This window comes from Lonchura striata, chromosome 8, assembly GCF_050655825.1.
Source record: "Lonchura striata isolate lonStrDom1 chromosome 8, ASM5065582v1, whole genome shotgun sequence".
NCBI lineage: Eukaryota > Metazoa > Chordata > Aves > Passeriformes > Estrildidae > Lonchura > Lonchura striata.
Window position 1 is genome coordinate 9070098 of NC_140710.1, and position 26952 is coordinate 9097049.

General features: G+C 49.5%; 2 protein-coding genes across 4 annotated transcripts; both read left to right on the forward strand.

Annotated features, from left to right (window-relative positions):
* Positions 1-243: 243 nt before the first annotated feature.
* LOC110467701 (vitamin D3 hydroxylase-associated protein-like) lies at positions 244-11116 on the forward strand. The gene is given in 19 exon segments (XM_085586033.1): positions 244-458; positions 461-592; positions 1544-1674; positions 1990-2133; positions 2478-2611; positions 2886-2932; positions 2935-3196; positions 4141-4232; positions 4235-4323; positions 4691-4816; positions 5532-5542; positions 5544-5627; positions 6107-6206; positions 6762-6805; positions 7409-7448; positions 9503-9566; positions 9569-9610; positions 10416-10451; positions 10454-11116. Coding segments are annotated over 19 exon segments (2184 nt in total). The 5' UTR covers positions 244-385; the 3' UTR covers positions 10987-11116.
* A 5447-nt stretch (positions 11117-16563) lies between these two features.
* On the forward strand, positions 16564-26525 carry LOC110469769 (vitamin D3 hydroxylase-associated protein). Of its 3 annotated transcripts, XM_085586289.1 has the most exons (16): positions 16564-16582; positions 16716-16939; positions 18664-18777; positions 19066-19209; positions 20419-20552; positions 20930-21136; positions 21597-21640; positions 21799-21977; positions 22912-23037; positions 23422-23519; positions 23658-23757; positions 23858-23901; positions 24338-24377; positions 24805-24913; positions 25165-25310; positions 25957-26523. In XM_085586289.1, exons 2-16 carry the CDS (start codon positions 16721-16723, stop codon positions 26080-26082), a joined length of 1830 nt encoding a protein of 609 aa, XP_085442415.1. In that variant the 5' UTR covers positions 16564-16582; positions 16716-16720; the 3' UTR covers positions 26083-26523. The 3 variants fall into 3 exon arrangements, with proteins under 3 accessions (XP_085442415.1, XP_085442414.1, XP_021384539.1); XM_021528864.2 differs by lacking the exon at positions 16564-16582 and having other exon boundaries at positions 16595-16939; positions 21597-21637; positions 21853-21977; positions 25957-26525; XM_085586288.1 differs by lacking the exons at positions 16564-16582; positions 25957-26523 and having other exon boundaries at positions 16594-16939; positions 21597-21637; positions 21853-21977; positions 25165-25630.
* The last annotated feature ends 427 nt before the right edge of the window (positions 26526-26952 follow it).

Sequence of the window (26952 nt, forward strand, 5' to 3'; positions counted from 1 at the left end):
TACTACACGTGGGTATAGCAAGGCCAGCCCAGAGCTGGGCTTTGCTGGCATTCAGCTGTGTGAAGCCAGGTACAGCCACAGCCACTGGCTGGGGGAGTCACAGCCTTGGGGACACCCCTGCCTTGGGGACACCCCTGCCTTGGGGACACCCCCAGGCTGAGTAAGCTGAGCACTCTGCTTTGCAGCCTGACCCACAGTGCTGCTCCAGCAGCCAGACCCTTTCAAAGCCCAGGGTCTGCAAAGTCCATTCCTGGGCTTTGTTCAAGCAGCTCTGCTTCAGAGCTGATCCTGCACAGTGGGCAAGAGCAGGGCCTGCATTCATCAGCCCTCTGAGGAGTAGGTGGGAGAGCCAGGTGTCTGCAGCTGGGCTTAAGAGACAGAATTCATGATCCCAGAGTGGCTGTGGCACATCCTGGATCCATCCTGGGGAGACCTTTGTGCCCTCTGGGCTCTGCTCTGCACTCAGCTGCAGCTGTGGAGCTTCTGAAATGGCTGAGAAGGAGGCAGGTCCAGCAGAAGATGGATGAGGCAAGGAAGTCTTTGCATCTGGCCCTGGAGAGAATGGAGAAGGCAGCTTGCAGGCTTAAACAGGGTATGTGCTTAAACGGAAGGAAGGGATTATAATTTGGATAACCAAAGAAATGGAGGAGCTCTGATCAGTCCCTCTGTGAATGGTGGCTGGGGCATGGGCATGTTTTGGAGCATCACCAACCCAAGGTTTTGTGAGGGTCATGACCTTCCATTGCCTCAAAAGACAGTGTAAATTAAGTATTTCTCAATACAGACCCACTGAGGAAATCCTAAGGATGAAAGAAAAATTGGAGCTGGGAACCTTTCCAATCAGGTCACCACCCCAGACCTCCCACGCCCATTCTCTTCATCCATCCCTACTGCCAAGCCTTTCCTCTCCCATCCTCTTTCCTCTGCCCCTCCATAGGGATCTGTCTGCCCCATCATCCTCAAAGTACGAGGGGTTCCACATTCTTCCAACATCTGCACATCAGCAACCAAAAGCCATTTTCTGCTGCCCATGCCCAGGTAAAGAAACACTTGGATTTCAGGAGGTCAGGCCTTTAGAATTGTCTCAAACCTGAAGAAATACCTCTTGCTATTCTTTTTCTGGAAGGGAGGTTGCAAACAGCTCACATATTTGGGTTTTTTGGGTTTTTTTCCCTTGTTAATGATAATTTTTGTAAACCTTTAGCCGGTTGAACTGCTATTCAGTGAGTTAGAGTTAGAAGGGGAGTGAAGGCCTGTAAGAGAGCAAACAGAGACAGGTCCAACCACTCTTACAGGTTCATGCAACTCTCCAGTCAAGGTGCAGCTTTCTTCCTGTTTTGTTTCTGGTTTTATAAACTAAGACTCAGCAAATTCCCCATCTGCAAATTCCCCACTACAGCACAGTGGTCTGTGGGAGGTCTGCATGTCTACAGGGCATATATCCTAGAATTTTCCACTCAAGGTGATTGCTGGGCAGATGTTAGAATTGAGTGTTTGCAGCCGTAACCAACCTTTTGTGCGTTTTTCTTCCCTCTGTAACCAGTTCTCCACCCTTTGCAGAACCCAGGCACCCAGACCTTGCAAATCCTCTCACTGACAATGATGGAGCTGGAAGAGAAGTTGAAGGAGGGGTCCCTGTCCCCAGAAAGTGTCCTCTACTCCTACATGGACAAGGTAAAGGATACGTCCAGCATGGCAGAGATGCTGCAGGGCTCTTCTACAGTGGGACTTTCAAATTAAAATCAGCTCATTTGCTGAAAAAAGCAGCAATGCTGGGAATTAAAATTTTTGAAGGCTGGCTTACAGGCAAATAAGCAGGACAGAATCCAGGGCAGAAAAACACCTCATAAATAAACATATAATGTTTATAGGTGAGATCTCAGTAATGCTGAAGTTTTGAGAAGGTTGAAAATTCAGCTTGAAAACTCAATATGTAATGTCTCCTTCCATGCATCCATCTGTCTTGCTGCTCTTCTCTGTTCTGGAGAGGCTTTGGAGACTAACTGGGAGGTGAACTGTGTGACAGATTTCATTCATGGATGTGAGGATCAGCTCCAGAAACTGAAGAAGCAAAAGGAGAAGGGGCTGCTCTGTGGCACTCCTATCAGCATCAAGGACCACGTTAACTGCAAGGTTCATGCCCAGTTCCTCTGCCTTTTGCTGTGGATCTGGGAACAAGACAGGATGTTCCATCCTCATCAGGACTAGCTAAGAGTTCCCTCACACAAGAATGTTCTGTATCCAATATTGTGGGACCAGCAAACCAGCCCTTCTTATGATTAAAATTTTGGTTTCTGCAGAAACTTGTAACCTGTTCTGATCTGGTTTTCCCTGGGATAGTCAGGTCCTGTTCTGCCTCTGACAAAATTTAGGAGGGAGCTTTGCCATGAGGGGCATGACAAATTAGGTCTGGTTTTGTCACAGCTCCAAACAGCATCTCTCCTGCACTAAAAAGAGCTTTGTTTCCCATCCCCAAGGGCCACATCTCCTCTGGAGGAATGGTGACACTTCTGGGCCAAGTGAAGGAAGAAGACAGCGTCATTGTCCAGGTTCTAAAGCACCATGGGGGAATCCCCTTTGTGAAAACCAACATCCCACAGACCATGATGAAGTAATGCCATGTTTGCCTTCATGGAAACACCGTGACTCGTGCCTCTTGCTGTCCAAGCTAATCAAGCATGTTAATTGCCTCCTTACTTTGATCTAAAATGATTTCTCTTGTATTTGATGCCTCTTCCTTCTTAAATTCAGCTGTCTCAACAAATCTACTCTATGCCAATTCTACCTTAATTCCACACCCATCCCTGCACAATGCTCTATGCCCTGCATTTATGATTTGCAGAGGCAGAAGTACCTCACTCACCTGCTGATCTTCCTCTCCCCAGCTACGACTGCAGCAACCCCATCTTTGGGCAGACCTTGAACCCTCTCAACCCCAGAAGAGCCCCGGGGGCTCCTCGGGAGGGGAGGCAGCTCTGATGGCAGGGGGAGGCTCCATCCTGGACATGGGCTCGTGTGTGGCTGGCAGCATCCGCCTGCCCTGCAGCTTCTGCGGGCTCTGCAGCCTCAAACCCACAGACAGCAGGATCAGGTACATCCCAGCTCCTGTCCTCTTCTTCCACCCACTGTGGGGCTGCCAGGTGTCCCCCACAGTGCATCAAACTGTAGTAGTGCCTGTGGTTTCCTCCAGGGTTAAGTTAGCATTGAACTTGCTCTGTTAATAACACAAGATTACTTCAATCTGTATCACAAGAAAGACCTATTCAGTTTTTAATAGCTCTGGCCAAGAAGCTGAAAGCAAATACTACAGGATGATCTCCTTTTCAGATGTTTTCCAGCCCTTGCTTTGCTTGCAAGAGTTTTCTGTTTATCAGAGGCAGTTTGGCCATAGATAAGGAGTTTGTTGCAGCAGGGAAAAGAGATTAATACTGTCCCTAGCATCTCCCAGACCATGTAAGTCTTCTTCACAGCCTAAGAAGTGTTGTGTCTTTGCAGGAACTTTTGCCTTCCTGGATTTGGTTGAGAGCAAATGGGAAGTTTGCAACTCAGCATGGTGACTTGCCCTACAGCCTGCTGCTAATCTGCTCCTCCCATTATGTTCCCAGCACACAGGGAGTTGTTGGTGCTCTCATAGGGATGCAATCAGATAAGTCCATGATGACATGTTACTATGTCAAACCTTTGCCTCCTACATCTCCCACCACTGAAATGCCAGCAAGTGTGCTTGCTCTTCCCTGTGCCTCACGGCCAGGCAAAGCAGTGCCCAGTTAAAACAGCCTCGTGTTATGGCATTCTGCACCATTTGTTCTGTTCTCTGTGGTGGCCAGTGTTGGCTGAACCTCAGCAGGATGGAATCAGTGCAATGATGGAATGGAATCAGGCAGTTCAATGCGCAGGGGGAGAGGTGTGAGATGTGCCAAAGGCCTCACTGGAGATGCTGCCAGGAGACTGCCAGCTTCAGCTGCTGCCAGGCAGTGCTGGTGGGAAAGCTGCAGCCCTCTCTCCCCGGTACTGCAGAGGTCATCAGGCTCATTAGGCTGCTCTGCTCCGAGACTGACAGATCATTCCTGCTGGATCTCCTTGCTCATTACACTCATTCCCCACTTCTTCTCCCTGAACTGAAACTGCCCCATGCCCCAGCAGCAGCTCTGTGCCAGCACAGCCCACCTGGCTGCAGCGACAGACCGTCCGTGCTCGCAGTGACGGGCATGCTGGGGCCATGGCCAGGGATGTGCCAGCCTGGCCCTGTGCATGAAGGCTCTGCTCTGCCAGGAGATGTTCCAGCTGCACCCCACCGTGCCCCCCATCCCCTTCCATGAGCAGGTAAGGCTCTCCCATGTCTCCACTGCCCAGCAACAAAGAACAAACTCTGGAAATTCCTAACCTGGTTTCACATCCAAGACAGCAGAACAGCCAGGGAAGCACACCCCTTTGGGACAGAGCACACCCAGCATGAGTGACCCCAGGAAGCAGCCACACAGCAGGGCAGGCAGGCAGGAGGTGCTGTGGGAGAGCCCATACCAAGGACCACTGCTGCAGCCCTGTATTCTGGACAGCTCTGCTTTTCACCAGCCCTGCTCCTCTCATCGTTCCCCCAGCCCAGGAGAGCTCAGCTGGCGCTTCCCTGAGCCCTGGGAGCAGCCCAGGGTTGCTCTTCTCCTGGATGCAATCATGGCTCCTGTTCTCACAGGTTTACACCAGCTCAAAGCCTCTTCACATCAGGTATTTCAAAGGAGATGGTTACTCCCAGCCCTCACCTAGCACGAAATGGGCTGTCCAGCACACGAGGCAGCTCCTCCAGGGTGCAGGGCATACGGTGGGTTTCCATGCCTGTGGTTTCCTGGGGCTGTTACCCTACTCCTAACAAAGTCTGCATAAATCACTTTCCATCTCCACATTTGTTCCCTGTAAAAGAGAAAGGTAAATGCAACAGCTTGTTTTCTAAACTGGAGTGATCTTGCTTGTATTTCTGGTCTAGCGGACATGACAATTATGCTCAGATATCTCCACCCCAGCACTGTTGCTTCCATTGTGCTTGGTGTTCCCATAATATAAAATTCAAAACACTTTCAGTGATCCCTCAGCTGTTAAACACAGCTTGTAGATTTCTTAGTGGGTAAGTGGGAAGGAGGCTGGAGCAGTTGACCCTCCAGGGACTTATTTTAGCCTACATTTTTCTGTGGTTCCACCAGTGGAAATTTCTATATGGTAGCTGTTCCAGTGATGCAAAATAAATTGAAGAAAATTTAGAATTGGTGGTTTGAAGTTTCTAAGAATTCTTCCCTAAGAATGTGGAGGAGTGGAGCCTCTGCCAGGTCCCATTATGTATTAATGCCTTGCATAGGGCTAATGGGAAAAGACAGGAGGCAGATGAAAATGAGCCCTTGCTGTCCTAGAGCAGCAAAGGAAGGTGTGAGTTTCCCACCACTTCCCACTGAGCTCTGGTGAGCACTGATGAGGCAGGGAGGCTCACACAGGGCTCTCAGTCATTCACCTTTGCTGCCTTTTGGACAGGGATGGTTTCCTTGCAGCTTGCTCCCTTTGCCTGACAAAGACCGACTGTGTGGTGATGAGCTGTTCACCAGAGGGATTTTCTCAGATGGGGCGACCCACCTGGTGGACTGCTTGTGAGTAAAACCCCATTGCTGTGAGTAAAACCCCATTGCTGTGTGGGCTGTGAAACCTGCAACTGTGAGGCCAGTGGCTGCACGCAGAGCATGCAAACTGAATAATGAGCAGCACAGGAGCAGTTTCTGGCAGGGTGGCTCTAGCACGAGCAGCAGGCACTCACACACACAGCTAACATGCTCCTGCCCAGCCAGCCACCCTCTCACCTCAGCCAGCCCAGGGCTGTGCGTGGCCCCCCAGAACTTTCATGGCCCTGATGACACAGGCAGTGAAGTACTGACTTATCTGTCACTTTTGACATGAACATTTATACCTCAGCATTTACTGCTCAGTGTTTTCTGTTGAAACAGGCAGATTTTTTCTTCTAGCAACTCCCCTCCAAGACAAACCCTGCCTTGGGAGCAGCGCTGTTGTTCCTATTGCTCTGTGACTTATCTATAGGTTCTTGTCCTGACTTTTTCACTCTCTGCTCTTCCAGTAAAGGAGACATCATGGATGCCAACCTGAAATCCCAGTACAATACTGATAGGCTTCCTGCCCTGGTGAAAAGGATCTTGGCTATCATTTTGAAACCCATAGTAAGTGTGTGGGTGTGTCTCACCTGTATTATAGGAGATCTGCAAGGTGGGGAGGTTTCTTTGTGCAGGGAGGTAAATTGTACCACCCAGGAATGCTTGGCTGCTTCATGTTAATTGCCTGATGGCTTCATAATGAAATACATTTGATTTTTAAACCCAAGCTGAACTTATCAAGTGAGTCTGACAGCCTTTTGTGGGAGTTTTGCATGGGGTGTTGAAATATGATCCTTTCTCAGAAAACCTGTGAGCATACAGCCCTTCCAGCAATGAGCTCCAGGAGAATGGATATCACTAGCGAGGATCTAAACAGCATTCCCACATCCAGAAGATTATTTCCAGGACTAGTAGCGTGGTCTAGAGCCTTATTTGTATGAGTTGTAGTGATTAAATGTGTAAATTATTGTGGGAGTAAACCCTGTTCACTGGAACTGGCCTGTCCTTCAGAGCCACTCCTGCTAGGACAAGACAGATGCCCCAAATGCAGTCACAGGGTAGCCAGCTATTCCAGCTGCATTGTTGTTGATGAATCCCAAGGTTTTCTCTTTCCTCCAAAAGTACCCACGAGTTGCTCAGGATCTCAGTGCTCTCTGTGGAGTGGGGTAAGACACACTGGGGTATCCCTGGAGAAAGGGGCTGTGCCTGGCTGTGCCCACCCACTCATGCAGGAAGATGCCAGCTGGCTGTGGCACAGGCTGAGCCAGGTGTGTGTGTGCTGCCTCTGCAAAACCTGGGCTCAGCACTGACTTATCCAGGGCTTCTCAACCAGAGGGTGTTTTAAGAGCTTAAGGATCCTCAGAGTGACAGGGCTAGGAGGACTCCCTGGAGATCAGCACAGGGAGATAAGGGCTTTTTCCTTATCTGGGTGATACCCAGAGCATCACAGTGCCAAGTTAATGCAGAGGCCTCTGCCTGCACGTGCAGTGTGGTGTGAGGTGCATGCACCTCCAGAAGACACACAGACAGACCAAACTGGTAGCAAATTAATTTAGAATACTGATTTTTATCCAGGTGTTCTGGCATGCTTCAACAAAAGCTCTTTTGATGTACCTGTAAGCATGTGTGCACCAGGGGATCAGCTGGGTGGTACCATTGCTTGTTCCCAGAAGTTATGCAGCTACCTTAAAAATGGGCTGCCTGTGCATTTTCTTAATTGTTTTCTGTTGCCACAGTCACAAAGCTCATTAATTCTGCCACCTTTCCAGATCTGCCAAAAACCTCTGGGATCAGCATGGAGCAGTGGCAGTAATGTGACTTTATTTTTCTTACTATACTGAGAGGTCCCCAAAGTTTCTAAGCAATTGCTTTGCACTCTGTGATGGACTTGGCGTTGGAAATTATTCACTATAGTTTGCCCTGCACTTCCTAAGCAAAAACAGCATAGGAACAGCCACTAAAGATGAGGCTTCACTTTGTCTTTTCTGTCCCTTGTTGTGCATTCTTCATTTCAGATAATAAGTGTTACTGTCCTGACCTAAGGCCATGCTTGAGCTATCAAGCAGAGACATTAGAAGTCAAAAATTTTGTATATGAACCCTGTGACTTAGGTAGCTTCCTTATGAACTCATTTGAGATCAGGAACCTTAGACAGGAAGCTTTTCCCTAGACAACTGCACCCACTGCTGCCACAAGCTGACCAGGTTCCTCTTTTAAACCAGCTGAGTTTTATGCTTCAATTTGGTTTTATTGACTGCCTCCTCTTATCTCTGTTCTGATGCTTGGAAACCATCTTGTTTCCTTTTCTCTTTACTCCCTTCCAGCTTATCCTTATTTTATTTTTGTCCTTGGGTTTAAATAGCACCTCTCCTCCCTGGTATTTTCCGCTGCCTCTGTCTATTTATAGAGAGTATCCTCTTTCAGCTGGTGTTTTGCAACGCTGCAGAGGCTGCTTTGGTGTCCTCCCACGAGCCAGGATCTGTGTTCCCTGGGACACCCTCACAATTCTCCCTGAGGAGAAGCATCCCCCCAGCCTGCACCAGCAGCCTCTATCAGTGCCGCTCACTCCATGGGCTGACAAATTATAGGGCAGAGGAAAAACTCTGAAAAATCTGCCTGGTCACTGGTAGGAGTGCTTGAAAATGAAATGGGAATGTTTTTTTTTTTTTAAGGTGAAAACAGATTCCTCTCCCATTCCTGAAAAAACCCCACACAAAACCAAGCCCAAAAAATAAACATAGAAAAATTAAGACAAACCAACAAAACACACAAAACAGAGCCACCACAAAAACAAACAAACAAAAACCAAACCAAAAAAAAGCCAAAAAGAAAACATTTTAGAAGATTTGATGGCTTCATAGATATTTTTAATTGTTGCAGTTCAGTTAAACTATATTCACTTGTTTTCATCTATTGCAAACAAGAGCTGATTCAAAACTTTTGGCTAGTGACCAGCATTTCTGTCAGTTAAAAAAAGAAATCAGGTTAGCTGGGTGACTGTATTTCCTGGAAACACAACTCATTTGCTAAACTTTCAGCAGGAAGGATCTCAGACTGCAGGTGGAAATTGAGGTCAGACTAAAAAATAGCCCCAAGGCCAGGCCTTTTGTGAGAGAGATGGAAGACTCTTGTACACAAAACTTGCTGTGAAAGGGTTGTGCAGGGCTGGGGCTGGGCCATGGCACAGATGTGTCCCTGTAGCCAGAAAATGGCTGCAGGAACAACCGTGGTTCCATCTGGGTCTGTTTGCTAAAACAAAGTGGAACATCTCTTTGGGGATGGAGTCATTCATTGCCTGGGGTTCAGCAAAGCTGTGGTAAACCAGACTGCAAATCTGGGTCTCTCTTGGAGCTGCAGTGCAATCCTGAAGCTCTGCCTCCTGTGTTGTGGGGGATGTCCTGGGACTTGCCCAAATGTCTCTTGCCTGTATCATCAAGCAGAATGAAAGAAGGTTTTGTAGAAGTATTTTAGCATCATGTTTTTTAATACTTATACCAGAATAACTAAAGCTTTTAGGAAATGTGACTTTTTAGTCATCCAAACAAACTGCTGTTGATCTCCATTCAATATAATTCTAAAACAAAGCTGTTCATGGAAAGGATTGGGTTAATACTCAAATAAATCAGTTCTGAAACACACACCTAGCATTAATGTCTAGGTCTGGGCAGCACATGGCATTCTGACAGGAAACCTAAAAATGGAAGAACAAGCTCCCTTGACCCTTTTAAAGCACAGTTCAGATTTTAAGTAATATTTTTGTTGTATCCAGGAAGGCTTTCTCCCTCCTTTTCCTCTGTGTCAGCATTGATCTGCCACTGCTGTCCGACAGACACATCTGTCATGTTCTGTGCCTTGCCTTCCAGGCTTACCACGCTGAGTTCATCACCACATGCAGGCAGCTAAGGCTGGATGTGATCCTTTGTCCTGTGCTGGGCCAGCCTGCAACCACAGCTATGCTGGGAAGCTCTTTGGTAATGTCCCCTGAGGAGCCTCTGCACGCACCCACGGTGCTGTTTGTGGCCAGAGCTGCAGCAGGACACTTGAGTCCCATGGACATTCCCCAAACTATGCACCTGGCTCTTCCCTCTTGGAGAAAGCAAAGGAGAGGCCTCTGGGTGGGTCTTCTCACACCTCCACCTCACCTGAGCTAAAGAAGCTGGGATAATTCTGGGGCAGCACTAACTCTCTCCCAGTTGTTTTTGGTGAGTTTTCCCTGTTTTGCTGCTGCAGAAAGCCCCAGAACTGCTCCTGCAGCAGAGAGTGGCAGCGAGGACAGCTGTGGTAGATTTTGGTAGAGGACCAGGCTCTTTTGGATGCAGCTGTCTCACATTTTCCAAGACTCTGAAGACAGCAGGAAGACTCAGTGCGTGTGATATGCAGAAAAAGGCCTTTTTGAATAGCTTCCAGCAAATAGTGAGGGTCCTCCATCCCTCTAGCAATGATCTTTTAGGATCCAAAATCCACCCAGTGTTGTTACATAACTGGACATCAGGAATATCTCGAAAAGGTAGCTGGGATTTTCCCCCAGGGATAGAAGCAGACTCTGAACTGGTCCCTCACAGAGCACATCTAATCTCCACACGAGTAACAGGTGAAGGCACAGGTCACTCTGCTCTCTGTCACTCAAACCTCTCCATCAGAAGTGCCTTTGTGGTTTTCAGGGCCTCCTCTGGACCATCCAACTCCAGTCTGCAATCCCTGCAACTCAGGTCACCATCCGAAGGTCACTGCTGGCCCAGCACATTAAATTTTGCCACTTTGCATGCTCTGTTCCAGCTGCATCCTCCTGCACCAGTCTGTGCAATGTGCTGAACTTCCTGCTGGGGTGGTGCCGGTCAGCAGGGCCACGAGAGCCGACCCAGAAGAACTGAAGCACCACCGAGGGCACCCCTGGGACAAGAGGCTGAGAGAGGTCAGCAGGAAAAGAGCTCAAATCTTAGAACCAGCAGAGTGGCACCTCTGGGACATGGTCCCAAGGCTTGTCCACATCTCCAGTGAGGGTGTAGACAAGCCAGACATCGTTCAGCAGCGTTTGCAGCTGCTGTTTCAGCGCCCCGTGGTGCAGCGGGGCTGGTGTTTGTCAGCCTGGCAGCCGTGCCCTCGCTCACCCTCCTCTGCCCTCCCTCCCTGCAGTGTCCCGTGCCTGCCCAGTGCCCTGACTCAGCACTGTCCCAAATTTTGGCAGTGGCAGGAGCCCTGGGCTGCCGTGGCCCTGCACTGCGTGGCTCTTGCCCGTGGCTTGAGCAGAAATGTGTCATTTCTGGGAGCCAGCCTCCAGTGTGATGGCTTTTCACTCCCTGCCCTTCACTCCAGCCACCTTTTACCTAATATGAAGCGAAGCAGATAGTGAGTTGAAAACTCTGAATTAATGTTTTAATAAAGTGGCACTAAATTCTGTTTTAAATAGCAAAAATCTCATCTCTGTCTAAACCGTCCTCATTGTTAGAGTTAAATTGAGTCAAAAAAACAAAAGAAAGGAGTTAATGCTGGACGAAAGGGATCCAATAACAACAGTTTAATATTATTTGTTGTATGGTGTGAGATCAAAGAGCTTTTTATTGCAATATTTTACTTCCAGCAGTGGGCAGGAGCAGATGTTTGTCGGAGAGTATAACCTGGTAAGTACATCATCCTCTCTGGCTGTGCCATTGTTTGGGCAAGAGACTTTTTGGCAAAGACTTTCAGGCAGCCCATGGGTTTAAATAGCTGCCAAGAGAGCTCTCCTCCACAAACTTGTCCCCTTGCTGACTAGACCTCCACACCATCCTGCACTTTAGCTGTGCAGAGTGAGTGTACTGCAAAGCTTAATGTTTAACCAAAAGCTGAGAGAAATGTTAACTGGTCTGTCATCACTCCTGTTCCTCATTATTTCTTCCAGCTAAGCAATGGGAAAAGATGGGAATTTATTGCCTACAAACTTTTCAGAGAAAATGGGAAAGCATTTCTGTGGCTACCCTTAGGCCACTCCACTGTTTGGTGCTTCCAGCAGCACCGTGCCAGTCGTGTGCTGTTTCTTGACTCATCCTTTACTCTCAATGTGGAAGAAGAGGCTGGAGGACAAAGGGGGAGTGATGAAGGAGATGCTTTGAATAAGCAAGTGTGTGTTGAAATAAGGCATGATCATTAGCAATGATCATTAGGGCAACTCCTTCCCCAAGCCTGCCAGAACAGAGAAGGGGTGACACTGCCCTTGATATTCATCTGCCTCCCTGGGGCTGTGCAGGGATGCTGCAGTCATCCAGCAGCAGGATTGAGTCACACAGGGAGTGTGACAGTCACACAGCCTGAGTCACCACCCTGACCCGTGGAGCCAGGAGAAGCTCCAAGCACACCCTGCTCCAAGGAAATGCTCTGCCTCTGCAGGATTGCTGCTGGGGGCACCAGCCCCGGCCTGGGAGGTGACTGTGACCCTCTCAGGCCAGGAGCAAAGGGTCTTTAGCTGCCCTCTCAAAGGGAAGATGGGAGCTCTCCATTAAATAAGAAATCTGCCCAAGTAGCATCCCTGGCTAGACCTGAGTATGCACAGATCTTGTTTTGCAAGGAAAGGTCTGTGCCCTTTACTCCTGTATCCCTCTACATCTTTGCAAGGCTGAACCAAGTAAAAAAGTCCTGTTTCTAAAAGGAATTTCTCCAGGCATACTTGTGCTCTGCATTCCAGCTGCTCCTTGTGGATGGCTCTAGAAGGGGTTTGCTGTTCCTCCCACTCTCCTCTCTCCTGCTTCCAGCCACCACTAGATCTCAGGATCCTGCAGCACTCACTCCCAGACCCAGCAGCCAAAGGGAATTTCTCCCTATGATCCAGCAGATGCTGAAGCAGAGAACATGGATGCTCAGATAACACTCCTGGCACTGTAGTGGATGAGGTACAGAAGACATCCAGAAAATTGTTGGAAAAGCGTGAGGGAAATAAGATACATGTTTGGCCCTGTCTTAGTGGTCTGTTCAGTAATTTACAGATCAGGTAAATGCCTCAGCTGGGCAGACAGCAAAGCACCTTCCTGGGTTAAATGTAGGGCCTTTCTCCAGCCAGGCTGTTCATTACACCAGTTGCCATTGCTGCATAAATGTAGGGGAGAGTGGGGAGGGTGATGCTGAGAGCAGCCTGGTGAGGTCAGGTGCTGAAACATCAGCAGGGAAAGGCCTTTAGCTGGGCAGAACTTCAAGTTTTTAGGAAAGTTCTTCCTCCAGGCCTTCTCCAAGCTGGAAAAAGAATGTCAGCCCCTTCCACACCCACCAGCACAGCTTCACCAGGAGCTGTTGGCTCGGGCTGTGCAGCCCTTGCAGCCCTGCCCCGTGTGTTTGCACAGTGCTTGTCCAGCTGCCTAGCACTAACCAAAGTCCAGGCTTTGGTCTGTCCCAGAGAATTATGTACAAATGCTGCTTGGGCCAAAGGGCTTTGTTTTTTCTAGTTTCTTTCATCCTCAGTACAATATCCTGGTTGTAGTGTTTGATCCTTTTTCCCCCTCCCTCTTGATTTTAATAATTTAAATCTGCCCTCCTTAATCCACATTTCATTCTGTGGCCAGATAAATAACCAAGAAAGGTTGAGGGACTGAGGATCAGAAAATCCAGGTTTTTTATTTGGTTTTACTTTATTTTGCAGGACTTTTTCTTTAGTTTGCAGTTCATATCGTTGCATAATCACAATGCCAGGAACAAATAAAACACTCCAGAAGGACTTACACCAACAGAACATGAGTGGTTAGAAGGAGTCAGTTGTCCCCTTACAGTATCCAAAGTACACAGAGCTCTCTACGTAACAGGCAGTGGCAGAGAAATTTAGGGACACAAACATTCCCAGGATCCCATATATTCACCTCAAATAAGTTTCAAGGAAGGTGGTAGTTAGAAGAAGCTTAAAGTAAATGTTCAAAAAGCAGGTGAGACGAAACACCTGAATATAAAAATGTTCACTCTTGAAACACAAAAAAAAGCAAGAATCAGGGCTGGTAGATCTTTCACTCTGAAACAGCTGTTTACTGCACAAATCCTCACCCCTCCAAGCAGGGTCTCAATCTGCTCACTCTTTGTTTTGTTTGCTTTCCTGTTACAGTTCTCCAGCTTCCTACACTCCCTGCTTGCCCATGGGAGACCAGTGAAAACTTCCTGCTGTAAGGTTTGTGCCCAGTCATGGAGCAGCTGGGAACATCCCAGTCCCTCCCCATCAGGGCACTAAAGTCACAGCTGTCACTCAGTGGGGACAGACCTGTGCAAGACACGAGAAATTACAGAAGAAATAGGAATGCTCCTGGACTTCTGGTGAACTCCTAACAGCTCTCTGCAGCACCTTTTCTGATCGTGTCTCTGCCTTGCAGGACAAGTTCTAAGTAGGCTTCATACAGCTTAGCTATGGAAATCTGAAGGAAAACAGTGCAATACCCATAAAAGTAGGAAAATTGTAGGGATGGTCAGGAGACAAAGCAGCCCCTGCTGTCAGAAGTCTGAGGGCTGCCACGGGAGTTCTCTCTCCCATCCTATCACAGTTTATTCAGGAAAAGCCAACAGCGTCCTGGCTGAGCAACGTGAAAAGGGGTTATCAGGGACAGACCCTCACTTCTCAGCTGATGTCCTTAGTGTTTGGAAAGCTGCAGCTTAGGTAGGGGAAAGTTTCCTAGCAGCTGTTATGTTATGTGAGTGCTAGTGGAGTTGGACTGGAACTGAGGAAAGTGTTATGCTTACAATGGACCTTCCAGGCTGAAATGAGTCAGAAGCTGGAGTGTTCCCAGAAAACATTTATTCAGCCCTGTGAGCCAACATGAACAAAACCCCCAGAGGGGTCCAGCCCATTTCACTATGATTTCAGTATTTTGTAAAATGTCTTTAAAATTCTTTCAGAGCAGTATAATTAATGTGCCTCATTTTGCAAATAGTTTTAAACATAGCATCAGAGTGTTTGGTTACAAATACATGAACACAAGACACAGCTGTCAGGATTTATTTTTTATCATTTCAATCAAAAGGGGGTCAAAGTTGACAAAAATGTTCCTTATAAATTTAGGGAAAAACCAGTTCAATTATAAGAATTTTGGAAAAGACCCAGCCTGCTTGAGAGCTGAACCTGCTGAGAGTGAATCAGTGCAGTTTTGCTCTTGAAAGCAAAGATGGTGCAGGTCTTGCTGGGGACAGGAGGGGACTCTCTGATTTGGTTTAAATGCCTTTTTCAGGGATGGTCAAAGTGAAGGGCACGTTGTGGATGCCATAATGAAACCCCAGCCCAGCTGTTACATGCTGACTCTCCTTGTGAAAAGGGTCATGGCTTTCATCTGAACTCCACTAGCGGGTTTGGTCTTGGTCTTGGATCAATTCAGGTGACAAATTCAACACGGAGAAGTGAATATTGACCTGCAAGGCAGGCTGGTCTGTCATCTCTGCTGTGGACTTGAGACTTTGACTTGGGACATCCCTCTACTTTCCTCCTTTAGGCTGCCTTGGATTTGTGGCCTTGCGGTGGCAGGAGGAGCCACACCTCAGACTCGTGAAGGATGTGGAGATGCTGGGACATTGATAGGAGAAGGGTTTTCCCCAGCAGCATCCAGCCATCTGGAAATGCAGCTGTGCCTGCTGGAAAATGTGCCCTTTGAAATGCCAAGTCAGTCCAGACACAGCTGTGTCTGTTTGTTGAAATATTTACCAAGTGTCTAAAGGGCAGGGCCGGGGCACAGATCCCAGAGCACAGGCGGATGTGGGAGGATGATGCCCTGACACTTGCCAGCACAGGGAGAAAACCCTCCCACACTGCTCAGCCCATCACAGAGGTTGTGGTGCTGTCACACAGGCAAAGAATCCACCTCTGGCACAGATCCCTGGAGGCTGGATAAGGACTGGGAGAGGGCTGGCTCTGCTCACATGCATCACTCTGCACCTTCGGGAAGCTCCTGCTGCAGCCAGCACCACGGAGCAGGAGCAGGATGAGCTGCAGGCATGTCCCCAGGCTGCAGCTCTTTTCATACCAGCAGTGCCAGAGATGAGGGGGCATCCCCCAAGGAAGGGTGCCACTGGAATGGACACAGGAAAAGGCCAGCTCAGTTTGTTATCACATTGCTGCCAGCTCCAGAACATTTCCCCTTGAGGGCACCAAAGGCAGATCTGTTCAGTTCCTTAAGAACTGAGATAAGAACATTCCCAGCTGACACAAATCGTGAGAGAAAATGTTAAAACCACACATGACAATGGAACTTAGCCCTGAAGAGAGAGGGTTCTTCAGCCTCCATTCCATATCCAGTTCCACACTCTGCTGGAAGCTTGCAAAGCTTTGTAATGCACAATCCATAGCTGCCCAAACACTTTTCCCAAGGAGGGGACCCATAGGGAGGATCCACCATCCAAAAGCAACAAAGGAGATTGCAGACAGACCATGGCTGATGTTGGCTGGGCTGTTGCCTTCAGCTCAGTGTTGTTCTTGGTGCTTGTAGTAAGAGGCATCTTGCTACAAGCCTTTCCAATATCTGGTGGAAGTATTTGGTTCTGGCCTGCAAGCCTGTGGGATTTTCCACTCCTAAGGCAATAACAACATGCTTTGTCAGAGGGTGGAACAGCCTCTCCTGCTGGTGCATGAGGACACCACAGCAGTGCCAAAACATTCTCTGGTCACCGTGGCAGCAGCAGAAGGGACTTGGTGAGCCCAGGGTACCCCACAGCTAAGCATTCCCTCAGCATTCCACTCTTCAGCCCCGTGCAGGGAAGCCTTGCTATTTCATGCTGGGTTTCCTCTTCTCCCATTGTTCTCTCAGGCTACACAGGAAATAAGACAGCAGCAATTTCCCTGCTTCATTTGTTCAGTTGATCCTACAGTCCTCCCCAGCAGATAGCTTCCCACAGTCCAGAAAGCCCCTATAAACACAACACCCCAATGAACACAAGGTTCATTGGCCACACTTTACCCTCTCCATTTCGTGGTTAATCATTTTCACTGCACACTCCACCTACAGCAGCTTTGCAGGGGCCAGCTTTAGCCTGAACTATCTGAACTGTTTGCTGAGCCAGGATAGGGATGCTGGGGGGAGGGATGGGCCTGGGGAGTCAGGGAAGGTGTCCCACACCTGCCTTGCTTTTCTTTCTCACTGCCTCCTCGGGGAGCAGAAATGCACGTGATGGTCCAGCAGCAGCTGAGACAGCTCCTGCCAGAGGGGAAGGGGAACACTCCTGCTGCCCTCGCCCTGCTCGGCGGCTCCGTGGCAGCCCTGGTGGTCTGGAAATGGCTGAGCAAAAAGATGATCCAGAAGAAAATGGAAGAGGCTCGGAGGACCCGGGATGAGGGTATGAAGAAAATGGCAAAGGCTGTCCAGCAGTTCAGGGAGGAGGTAAGCCATCCTCCTCGGGGGGCTGAGTCCCACTGGGGCATCTGCTGGTGCTGTCCTTCAGCTCCTCCTTCCAGCTCATGGCCCCATAGCTTTTGTAAGGAGGAGATGTGCCAGCAGCCCTCAACAAGAGGAAAGGCTGCCCTGGGAGAAAGGGAGATCACTGCCCTGCTCAAGCTGGATGAGTGTGGTGGGAGTTTACAGCTTGGGGAATGTGAAATACTCACTGAGAAGAGGTTTCTGAACAACACAGGTGATGATGCACAGGATCTTCATTGATCCAAACCCCAATTCTTTAATGATCTGGAAATGTCTCTTGCCAATTATGGGTAGAAGCAAGAAAGCTTTTTCCTCTGCTTAACTCTATGTTTGCACATCTGTTCACACCCCTCCACCCTTGGCTCTAAAACTTGGCTTCTGGACAGCTCCAGGGGTGTCTCCAAAAGCAGCATTCTCAGTCAGTGGCACCTCCCATCTGGCTGCCCAGAAGGTGCTTGGTCTAAATTTACACTAATGAAACACCAGGTTTTCAGTGTCCTCTGGGAGCAACCAGGACGTGACATGGAGGTGAATGAGCCAGGCATCACCCACCATAGCCCTGAGTTCTAGTGCAACATCATTTCTAACCACCTTTCCCTTCTGCTCCATTCACTTCTGAGTACACACTGGGTAAGCCAGCTCACGTTTATGCAGGTAACACACCTGGAGATGAAGTGATACATATATCTGCAACATTTTTTCTTAAATATAGATCTATATAAATATAAATATATTGTATAAAACCTCTAAAAACCTGGTGGCACTGAAAACTGCCAGTCTTCTTTACCCGAGTAAAGACACCTGTGAGTTCCTGCTGACTTTCTTTTTTTGGTCAGTTTGATGGACTTGAGCTGTTAAATGTTTGTTCTCAGCCCTGGCTGTCCTGCACTGCCTGTACCTGTTCTGAGGGATGAAAGGACAGCCTGAGGCTTGTGTGCAAGGACTTTGGCACCTTCTGTCCCAGGCAGTGTTTGTTCAGCTGAGGTTATGTCTTGCACGGTGGCGAGGTCCCACTGTGCCAGGAGGAAGGCACTGCCACGTCCTCTGCTGCAGTGGATGGACAAAGCCCTTTGACACCTGGGTTTGCATTCTGTTTGTGATATCCAAACTCAGGATAAAACACTTGGCAGCTCAAGGTCTGAACCACCACATGCAGGATCTGCCTTTCCAGCAAACTCTGCTGATGATGTTGACAAAACTTAACAGCCTTTTACCCTGAGCCAAAGGGTGACTGTGGGGGCTTTGAGCCTGTTAGGGGAACTTCTAGGGTGATGTCCTGCAAGAATTTGCCACAGGTTTAGAGTATGCCTCACTGCTGGAGGTGAGCAAAAGGGGTTTCTCCCATGGTACTCTGCAGCCCTGTGTTAATCTGCCCTTTGCCCTGCCCTTGTCCTGCCCACAGACCATTGGCCCCGACCCCACACTTAACCTGGGACATTGCAGTTTTCTCATCTTCTGTCCCCAGACTCCTTCAGCATGGCTCTACAATAAACTTTGCTGGAACTCTTACAGAGACCCTTTCTGTCCTTCTCTGCTGTGGTGTGAGTGTGGGTTGAGTGGCTGTCTGTGCCTGCCCAAGCAGCTTTCTCAGAAGATATTTTCAGGAGGTAGCAGCAAACATAGTCCATTTTCCATGCTGCTACATAACTGGAGTTGCTGCCCTGGATCCCCTCACCTTCCCTTTGCAGGTCCCCATTGTCCAGACAGATGCCATTCTGTCCCTGCCCCTGCTGGAACTCACTAGAAGACTCCAGGAAGGGTCTCTGTCCCCCAGGACTGTCCTCTACACCTACTTAGAGAAGGTGAGTGTCCATCCACAGTGAGATGGACAGAGCAAATCTTTTACATTCTCCATGCCATGGAGCTTGTGCTGGTAGCTGAAAAGGCTTACTGGAGCTGGATTATGACCAGCCTTTAATACAGCAGATATCAAGAGAAAAACATGCTCTGTCTCCTGGGTCAGATCCTTTGAGATGGCTTGAGCTGGGATGCCGTGGGGAGGGGGTTATTCAGGCTGTATTTTGTAGACCAGGGCAGCTGCTGAATGCAGTGTAATGATGCTGTTCTTATCCTCCACATGCCCAACGAAGGCCCTGGAAGTGACCCAGCAGACAAACTGCTTGCGCCACTTTATCCCAGAGTGTGAGGAGCAGCTCCAGGAAGTAGAAGGGCACAAGGAGAAAGGGCTGCTCTACGGCATCCCCGTCAGCATCAAGGACCACATCGGCCACAAGGTTCTTCCCTTTGTGTTTTTGCATGGCCCAGCGTGGGCCGGGCTGGGTGGTGAAGTGCTGGGAGATGGAGAATGGGGAAGGGGCCCCATCCTGGCGCCACAGGAAACCTGGCTGTCTCTGAGGCAGCTGCAACCCAGTGGGCACTCACTCACTCACTCACTCACTCACTCACTCACTCACTCACTCACTCCTCCCACACGCAGTGGGATGTGGGAAAGAGAATAGAAAGGGTAAAAGTGAGAAAACTTGTGGGTTGAGATAAAGACAGTTTATCAGGTAAACTCTGCACACAAGGAAGGCAAAATAAATAACTTGCTCACCACATGCCATGGGCAGGCAGGTGTTCAGCCACCCCCAGGAGAGCAGGGCTCCATCTTGTGTGATGGTAACTGGGAAAGGCAAATGCCATCAACCCAAACATCTCCCCTTCCTTCCTCTTCCTCCAGCTTTATATGCTGAGCATGACTCCATATGGCATGGAATGTCCCTCTGGTCACCTGGGGTCAGCTGTCCTGACTGTCCCCTCCCAGCTGTGCTCCCCCAGCTGCTCACTGGTGAGGCAGTGTGAGCTCTGTGCAAGCCCTGCTCAGTGATAACAATGACATCCCTGTGTTATCAACACTGTTTACAACACAAAATCCAAAACACAGCCCTGTAATAGAAGTAGATACTGTGAAGAAAATAAACTACCCCAGCCAAAAGCAGCACAAACTTCCATGAGCAGAAAAAAACAGGGATGAATAGTTATACACACAAATGTGTTCTCCTCTGATACATGACACAGTGCAAGCTGCATTAAAGTTGAGGGCTTTAAGCCCAAAGCAAGCCCCAAATACCAAGGCTAACTGAAAAAGTCTCATATATTTTGTTTACCTGGGGTTATTCCTTCCCTGAACATTCACTAGTGGATTCACTTGGACTGCAGGATGCTGGGTTTGATCCTGAGCTAGTGCACCCATGGAGTATGGAGCTGCATTTGGGTCAGGGGAGAAAAGGAGCAAGGAAAAGAGCAAGGAGAGTTTCAGGAGAAGCTTTAAGCCAGTGAGTGCTTGGCAGCCCTCTGCCAAGGATGGAAGGAGAGGGAATCCTTCAAGCAAGGGCTCTCAGGGGAGTGGGTTGGTACCAAACACACAACCCCTGAAGGAATGCCAGAGGATCTTTCCAAAAGAGCAAGGGGACTGCACTGTGTCCCTTGTCACTTCTCTGCAGGGGCACTTGGCAACCTGTGGGCTCGTGCAGTGCCTGGGCACTCTGATGGATGAGGACAGTGTCCTGGTCAAGGTCCTGAAGAAACAAGGGGCCATCCCATTTGCAATGACCAACGTGCCACAAACCCTCTTCAGGTGACATACATCATTAAAAATCTGGTTGTGCTTCTGAAGGAAAATCCCAGCCTGTAGGTCCCTGGACAGGTTCCTCCCTGGCTCCTGGGGCATGTCCTGGACAGTCCCTTTTCCATTATCTGGCAACAATCTCAACTGAAAAAGCTGTCAGATAAGATGAAGAGGGGTAAAAGTCTACAGTGAGTTAAGATAAATCGAGTGCACTTGTGCATGGGAGGGAGAGCAGATGCTGCTGGCAATGAGCTGTGTCCTGAGGGATTTACAGGCTGAAAGGATGGGGTTGGCTATGCCACCCAGGCTCTCTGCAAAGGAAAACAAACAAACCCAAGACATTTGGCTGTTCCTCACAGCCTCTTTCCTGGCTTTCTTCTCCCCAGCTACGACTGCAGCAACCCCACCTTTGGCCGGACTTTAAACCCCCTCAACCCCCAGAAGAGCCCCGGGGGCTCCTCGGGAGGGGAGGCAGCTCTGATGGCAGGGGGAGGCTCCATCCTGGGCGTGGGCTCGGACATGGGCGGCAGCATCCGCCTGCCCTGCAGCTTCTGCGGCCTCTGCGGCCTCAAACCCACGGCCGAGAGGCTCAGGTGGGTGCTGGGGCCGCCTGCCAGCCCTGCTCTGGTCAAGGGGGAAGGAACTGGGGGGTACTTGGAGGGAGGAGAGAGGGTGGCTCTTTCAGGGTGGCTTGCTTCGCTCAAAAACTCCCCCAGGAGGTTTCATGGTTAGATTTTGTGGGGAATGGGCATGTTTTCATTGTAAATCTAGCCTGGAGTTAAAAGTAAAAGGGAGTTAAAGTGGTTTAATAATGCCAAAATGGAACCATTTTGGTTAAACCAAAACTAAGAGCTGTTGGGGTTTATGTTTGTTTGTTTTATTTTGGCCAAAAAATATGGTTTGAACTATTCAAACCAAACTATTTCAATTCAAATTTTTGAAATAATTTCCTTCTGTTTCTGGTCCTGAGCTGGACACCCCACATGCTTTTCAACCATGCTGTGAATATCCCTCCATTACTGAAATGACAATATACTTCTTCTTTTCCCATAGCCTGTCTGGAGTAACTAGCCCTGTCAATGGCATCCTGGCAGGTACATGAATTTTAAATTCCTTTTCCCTATATCCTGTGAAGAGCCTGATGTTCTCCTGTAGGCCAGAAGAAAACCTGAGACAACAAAGGCCTGTCTGGAGTCCATCTGAAACTTCCCTCATTGCCTGCTCACCCCGACATGGCTGTGCAAGGGGTGGGCTGGTGTTTTGGCACACCCATCTGCTCACTGGGATTGTTTGCTCTTGTCCCATCCAGTCCCTTGTGCCCTGGGGCCCATGGCAAGGGATGTGGACAGCCTGGCCCTGTGCATGAAGGCTCTGCTCTGCCAGGAGATGTTCCAGCTGGACCCCACCGTGCCCCCCATCCCCTTCAACGAGGAGGTGAGGCCTTCACTCAGCAAGCCCTGCTTCCTTCCAGAGTGCCACACGCCCTCCTGAAGGGTCCAGCTATCTTTACAGGACTGGTTTTCAGTAAAATAGCTCTCTTTGGGGGCACAATTCATAATTATCATGTTAAAAAAATAGGCAAATCAGTAGTTATCCTGTCTGTCTTCTCAGCTGGAATGCAGCTTATTGACTTGAGAGGACCCAGAAAAAAGATTAGGGAAGAAGGCAACACTGGGAGCAAATACATGGAGATCTTTAGGGGAAGATGAGACAAGATCAGAAACTTCTGCACAAATCTCTTAACTGAGGGTGTTCCCTTTCTCTCTGCAGCAGACCAGCTTCAGGAGGCTTTTCTACCTCCACACTTATTAGAAATGATTGAATCCACTTGTCTGGAATGGTTGTCCTCCTCCTAAAGGAAGGCCTGGAGAAAAAGGCAGGGATAGACATTTGGAAAGGGTAACTATAAACAGCAAACCAGAATAGTAGTCACTGCTTCACATTTGGAGCTCTTGCCCCCTTCTGCAGTGGGTGCCAGCATGAGAGCAGACCTACCCCAGGTGGGCGTCACGAAAGAATCGCTGTCAAAGGCATTGGAGAAAGCAGATTTTAATACAAATTTGCAGAAGGATGACAAAGTTTAATGACAGGGCTCACTCTGTTACATATTCCAAAGATGGAGCATACAAAGGAAAATCAGCTTAGTGTCACTTTGGAATGATTTGCCTGAAGTCTGGGGATGTAAAGGGCAGGGAGGACCCTGCCATTGAGTCACAAGGTTCAGAAAGGACCCCTTTGCTTTCTTGATGTAGTGTGGGTGTGGCTGGAAACAGTCTTAGTCCCAGACCTGGTCAATGGTGTATGTCTAAAGGATTTCCACAGCAATCCCACTAGGAATAGGAATGCTGAAGTGGTGTCTTTGCTCCAGGTGTACTCCAGCTCCACTCCCCTGCGGGTCGGGTACTACGACACCGACGGCTACTTCCCGCTGCCCCCCTGCATGAGGAGGGCAGTGAAGGAAACCAGGCATGCTCTGCAGGCTGCTGGGCACCAGGTGAGCACCACCACCCCTGCTCTTCTCCCCAGAGTGTCCCCAGCCTCGCTCCTCACTGAGGAAATCACTCTCCAGAAACCAGACACAGCTCCCAAGCACATCTGTGGGAAAAATGACCTGGCTGAGGTATGGGATTATGTTACTCCAGCCACATAACACCAGGCAGAGAGACACCCCTCTGCCTAAGGGAGCAGTGCATCTCATGGGAAATCAGCAGCAATAATCTCATGGGGAGGTGCTTGGATAGAAAACAGTCGAACCAGGGCTTCTCTTGGCACATGAAGCCCAGGGAGGTGCTTCTCTGCCTTTGAGGATTATCCACATTTGGGTCTTGGAAACTATTCACATGGCCAGGCTGCCACATAATCTTGTGTTTTGGTGCAGCTGGTGCACTTCTCTCCTCCTCGGATCCCCTATGTCATGACTGAACTGTTTATGAAGACGTTTTTTGCTGATGGAGGCCGTACCTGGTTGGATGTGTTGTAAGTAGGAGCCCTCTGGCAGCAGTGCTGCCAACACCTCCATCCCCATGCCATGAGCATGGCACAGGCACAGCTCAGGTCTCTGAGAAAGGGCAAACAGCTTCTCTGGTGTGACCCCATCCTCTTGTCATCTCTCAGCACAGGAGATATTGCAGATCCAGGCTTGAAACCACAGATTAATTTCTGCAAGATCCCAAGGCTGGTGAAAAAGCTGCTGGCTCTGCTTCTGAAACCTCTGGTGAGTCCCTGTCCCTCAGGACAGGAACAGGGACTTCCTGGGGTGACACAAGTTACTGCAGGCCCATGCCATGTCCCTAAGGAACCTCGTGCCTTTGCAGTTCCCCCGCCTGGCTGAGTACCTGAGCGCCATGGCTGGAATGAGGTAAGATGGAATTGTCCCCAGGGATGTCCGTGGAAGTGGGTGACACCTTCTCCTCTAGCTAGGGGGGACTGGATTCACAGAAGGCTGTGATCTGCTGTCTGCAGGGGCTGTCCTTCATTCCTGGACATGGCTCCACTGCCCCTAGGGATATCCTGACAGGAATGGGGCACTTGAATGGATAAGGTCATTACAGGAAGCCTGTGGAAGAGATGAGTATTAAATCCAGGCCCATCAGGGAAACCTTCTCTCCAGCACTTCCAGACATTTGCTGCTTAATTGCTTGGCCAGATGCCAAAGGAAACTTTAGGAAGATTGTGAAAGCTGTATTGTTTTAAGCAATTGCTAAAATCACCAGGGCTTATCAACCCAGAAGACTATTTAAGCAATTCCTCCTCCTCTTAAAGCTTAAAGATGTTGCTATGATTTCCACTTGCAGGTCAGTGAAGGAGATGTGGAATCATCACCATCAAATACAGGTTTGTTTTGAGGACTTTCCTCTTTGGCATCCTACTACAAGTTGAGGTTTTGTGGCAAGCACCAGGTCAGAGTCATCAGTCTGGAAAGGGATTGTGCAGGGGAGGGGTTGCTGGAAGAAGATAGGATGGAGGGAAAGGCACAAAGAAGGACAGGAATGGGGTGGATGGGCTTTTGAGTCAGCCCAGACAGAACTTCATGGGCTGCCTGCAGTGCTCATGGCCAGGCACAGTAAAGGCTGCCCTGGGAGTGGGGCTGGACAAAGTGGGACCTTTCAAATTCCTGGCCACACGCAATGGAGGCAAACACGCTCCTCTGCCTCATCCCTTGAGCACCACTGCCTGCTGCTGCCTCCTCAGGTGTGCCTGGAGAGGCTGAGAGGCTCTAGGCATGGACATGGCTCCACGACATGCTCCTCTCCTCCCGCAGCTGTACCGCTCCCAGTTCATCAGCCAGTGGAAGGAACTCCAGCTGGACGTTGTGCTGTGCCCTGTCCTGGGACCTGCCTTCACCACGGGATACCCTGGGAAACTCCTCAGTGAGTGAGTCTGGGGCCTTCCCAGGAGGGCAAAGAGCCACAGTGGCCAAGACTGGAGGGCAACACCCATTACCACAGCGCTTCACTGCCTGCCCAAGCATCTCATGGGAATTAGGAAGGAAAAGTAACTACATAGAGCTCTCTGAGCAAATGGAGACAGACACAGTTCTCAGGGGTTTCAGTGAATAGGGGATGTGTAAGTTTGAAGACAGGAGGCTGTGACTGCCTGCATCCTCTCCTGCTTCTCTCAGCTGCCATCTCCTCCACAATGCTGTACAACGTCCTGAACTTCCCCGCTGGGGTTGTCCCCGTCAGCACCGTGACAGAGGCTGATGAGGAAGAGCTAAAGCTTTACAAAGGCTGCTGTGATGACCCCTGGGACCGGACACTGAAACAGGTATGGGAAGTGGTGGAGCAGAGACTTCTGATGTGTGTTCAGGTAACAGTTTTGATTATATCCTCCATCAGTATGGGCACAGCACAAAAAAATTCCTATCTTCTTTATACACCCCTTGCTAATTCCCAAACCCACCTTGAACATACCCCTTGCTGCTCTCCCAAGCCCTCAATAGATAAATCACTAAGTTTTGGGAGGACTAAAGGATTTCCCACAGGCTGGGTAGGCTGAAGCCAGCAAGGAGTCATGCAGCAAAGCTTCTGGGAGCAGGTCCTTGCAACAGCCACAGCCCACAGCACTGCAATGCACTTTCCTCCTGCTGCATGTTGCCTTCAACCAGGCCCAGGCTGTCAGTGCAGCATGGATCAGGAATGCTGAAGGAAAAGGGATCTGCCTATAAGACAGCTCAAAGCAGAGCTGGCTGGGGTGTGTGTGGGGGAAGGTGTCTCAAACATGTTACCCAAGATTTGGCAACCATTTCTATGAGAGAAGAGCAAGAGCCTTCCTTCTGCCCAGCACAGTAACAAGGCTCAAACTCCAACCTCCCCACTCTGTGGGATGAGCCACAGGCCTAAACCAAGCTGCCAAACTCTGCTGGAGGTCCAAGTGCCCGGGTGATCCCTCACTGCTTGTGCCCCCGCTGCAGGCTGTGGCAGGAGCCGTGGGGATGCCCGTGGCCGTGCAGTGCGTGGCCTTGCCCTGGCAGGAGGAGCTGTGCCTGCGCTTCATGAAGGAGGTGGAGACCCTCAGCCGTGACAAGAGGGTGGCATAGTCACCAAGGTCCCCAAGGAGAAGGGACGGTGCTGCACGACTGCCACCCGCAGTGCAGAGTGCACTGAGGAGGGGAGGAGGAAGGAAACGCCACCTCCTGAGCCCCTCCCTGCCAATAAACACAGATCCTGTAAGGAGCCCAGATGCCCTGCAGGACTGGCTTAAGATAGGTTCAAACAGTGGAAAATCGAGGAACTGCACTTCCAGCAAGGATGGATGGCCATGGATGTGGGTTCACCCCAATTTCTATCAGTGCTGCCTCCTGCAGAGGCAGGGCGGTGCTGGGAGGAAAGGATTACAGAATTTTAATAGTATTTTCTTGCTGGCAGTGGAGTAACTTCATATGGATGGAACTATGGGCTGCCCCATGAGGAATACAGCCATGTCCATCATTTCCCAACACTGTAATTTGCTCACAAAAATAAAAATGTAACTATTAAGCAACTCCTATGAAAAATTCCAGTAATGCTCTACTGATGGTGATGATTCTAGAAACAAAGTTATACTTAAAATCATACAAACACCTGCCCACTGGACATTAAATGGCATCTAGCATGGGAACATTCACATTTATCCACAGCCTTCCTAGCTGTGAGGGATAGCAACAGTGGCTGGCCTCTCCACAGCACCAGATCCCCAGCATCCCAAGCACATTTCGAACCCCACAGGAGGGGCACTCTTAGGAGCCCCTGGTTTCAAGACCTCAGGCTGCTCTCTCCGAAGGCAGGAGATGAGCATAGACAGATGCAACTCATTTATGCAGATGGTGAGATCTGGCACAGAAAGGCCGAGATCCTCAGATGGTGTTTGTTAACCCAAACCTGCTCATGCAGGATCAAAGCAGTCAGACACGAGGAAGAGAGCAGGGCCA